At 46.4% G+C, this 2289-nt stretch overlaps 1 protein-coding gene across 1 annotated transcript; it reads left to right on the forward strand.

Annotated features, from left to right (window-relative positions):
* Positions 1-275: 275 nt before the first annotated feature.
* LOC121918454 (DC-STAMP domain-containing protein 2-like) lies at positions 276-1850 on the forward strand (the record flags this gene model as incomplete). The annotated part of the gene is made up of 2 exons (XM_042444504.1): positions 276-420; positions 1656-1850. Coding segments are annotated over exons 1-2 (334 nt in total), but the record flags the coding sequence as incomplete, so codon positions are not given.
* Between the last annotated feature and the right edge of the window lie 439 nt (positions 1851-2289).

A 2289-nucleotide genomic window follows, 5' to 3' on the forward strand; every position in this document is an offset into this window, starting at 1 on the left:
TATAAATGAATATTTAACATAAGAGGCATGCAGACATATATAAGTGATAGTGAGCTATGCATAAATCACAGATGGCAGGATGGGTTTCATTCTGTGCCATCTTGATCAGGTGCCAGTTAGAAAGTACATGAAGTCTTTGTTCTCTGCCTTCTGCCTTGATTTATTCTGAGTTTGTTTTTATTATTTACACTGAGAAATATATACACTTGACTGATAGTTTCCTGACTCCTGGGTTTGCTGGCTGAGAAACAAGTTGCCACCCAACTAGCAAATGCGGTCCTATGTTATTTCATGCCTCTCTCCATGTTGTCTGCCCAGATGCATTACAGAAAATCAAGGATATTGCGCAGAAGGCCAAAGTGGTTGGGGATCGGGTCCGAAAGCTCTTCCGGTCTGTCATGGACTCTGTGAAGCATGTAGGTGAGTACCAGGAGGGCAAAATGGAAAGAGAGGAAGGGAGAAGGGGGAAAGGCCAAAGGGATGCACCTATCCGCAAACATTTATCACATGAAAACCGGGATATGCATGGCCAAGCAACATCGGAGTGTGGTCAAGATGGCAAAAGTTATAAAGGAAGAACACATAAGTGAGGAAAGGATGCCGCAGTTTGCTTTTGCTTGAGTATGCTGAGAAAGACAAGATTCTTCCTCCTTCTCTCCTCTCTCCCCTTTTGAATTAATTGATTACAAACTACTTTTGTGCTTTGAACTGTTTGCAGCTATTGAATTAAACTGTGGACAAAGGGGGAAAGTGGGAGTTGAACAGAGAAACCGGGACGTATCAAAAGCAGCTGGAAAGGGCGAGGATGAAGAATTAGTTGGGACTGTCCCTGCCAAACTGGGAAAGTTAGTGGGTATCAATACCAGGAGCTTATTGCTAGGCGTTTTAAATCGGCTCCAGCTTCCCGGGCTGCAGCTGGGATGTGGGATGGAGACGGGGATTATTGCACACTAAATCGCCACCAAATCTCTGACCGCCATCATCCCAGGTCCATGCCATGCTCTGCCAGCACTTTTTAGAAGTTGGAAAGCTTTCTGACTTCTAAAAGGTGCTGGCGGAGCACGGTTTGGACCTGTCTTGGACCTGGGCTGATGGCAGCTGGCGATTCAGCGGTGATTTAGTGGGCAATACACTCCGCCTCCGTCCCACACCTCAGCTCCATGTCTGGAGGTTGGAGCCAATTTTAAACGCCAAGCGATAAGCTCCATAGTCTGAGAGCCAGCATGGTGTAGTAGTTTGAGTGCTGGACTATGACTGGAGACCAGGTTTCAAATCCCTTCTCAGCCATGGAAGCAAACTGGGTGGCCTTGGGCAAATCACACTCTTTCAGCCTCAGAGGATGCCACTTGCAAACCCCCTCTAAAAAAACTTACCAATAAATCCCCATGATAGGTTTGACTTAGGCTGGGTCACTATAAATCATAGTATCATAGAATCATAGATTCATAGAGCTGAAAGAGAACCCAAGGGCCAGCCAGTCCAACCCCCTGCCATGCAGGAACTCTCAATCAAATCATCCCCGACAGATGGCCATCAAGCCTCTGTTTGAAGACCTCCAAGGAAGGAGACTCCACTACACTCCAATGTTTCTTGCTGCCTGCCTGGCCAGCAGTCACTCATCCAAGTGCCTGCTGTCTCTCTCTCTTTCTTTGCAGCCCGCTGCCTGCGCAATGTTTGGTACTGGCTGCTTCACCTGGGTGAAATCTGCAACCAGGAAATGGGCACCCCCTACAGGAAGTGCATCGACATCTTTGAAAATGCCAAGGATGAATGCCAGCGCGTTGTCCCCATCTTGTACTACCTCTGTTACATCGTGCTGTTGTTCAAGTACCTGTGCGGCCTGGCAAACGGTGAGTGGCACCCTTGACCACACTTCAGCTTTGCTAGTAATTGTATCACACCAATATTAAAATCACTCTATTGGGTGCCCAATTAGTTTCTGAGCCATGTCAAAAGGGACCTAAGGTGGTTTGGGTCCAGGTTACCTATGCAATCTTTTCCTCCCATATAATTCGCCCCATATACTCAAGTCCTCTGGTGGACATGTACTCCAGTTAGCCAGGACTAGATTGGCAACTGTCAGCCAGAGGACATTTTTTTCTGTTGCCACTGGACTGTGGAATGACCTGTCAGAAGAGATTTGACAGCTGAATATGCTGTCTGAATTTAAGACAGCATTAAGGACCAGTCTCTTCCAGCAGGCTTATCCAGATGATTTTTAAATAGTGAATTTTAAATGATAGCAATAGCAATAGCGTATTTCTATACCACTTACTAGTGTACTCAGTA

The sequence above is a fragment of the Sceloporus undulatus genome, unplaced genomic scaffold, assembly GCF_019175285.1.
Source record: "Sceloporus undulatus isolate JIND9_A2432 ecotype Alabama unplaced genomic scaffold, SceUnd_v1.1 scaffold_12314, whole genome shotgun sequence".
Classification (NCBI taxonomy): domain Eukaryota; kingdom Metazoa; phylum Chordata; class Lepidosauria; order Squamata; family Phrynosomatidae; genus Sceloporus; species Sceloporus undulatus.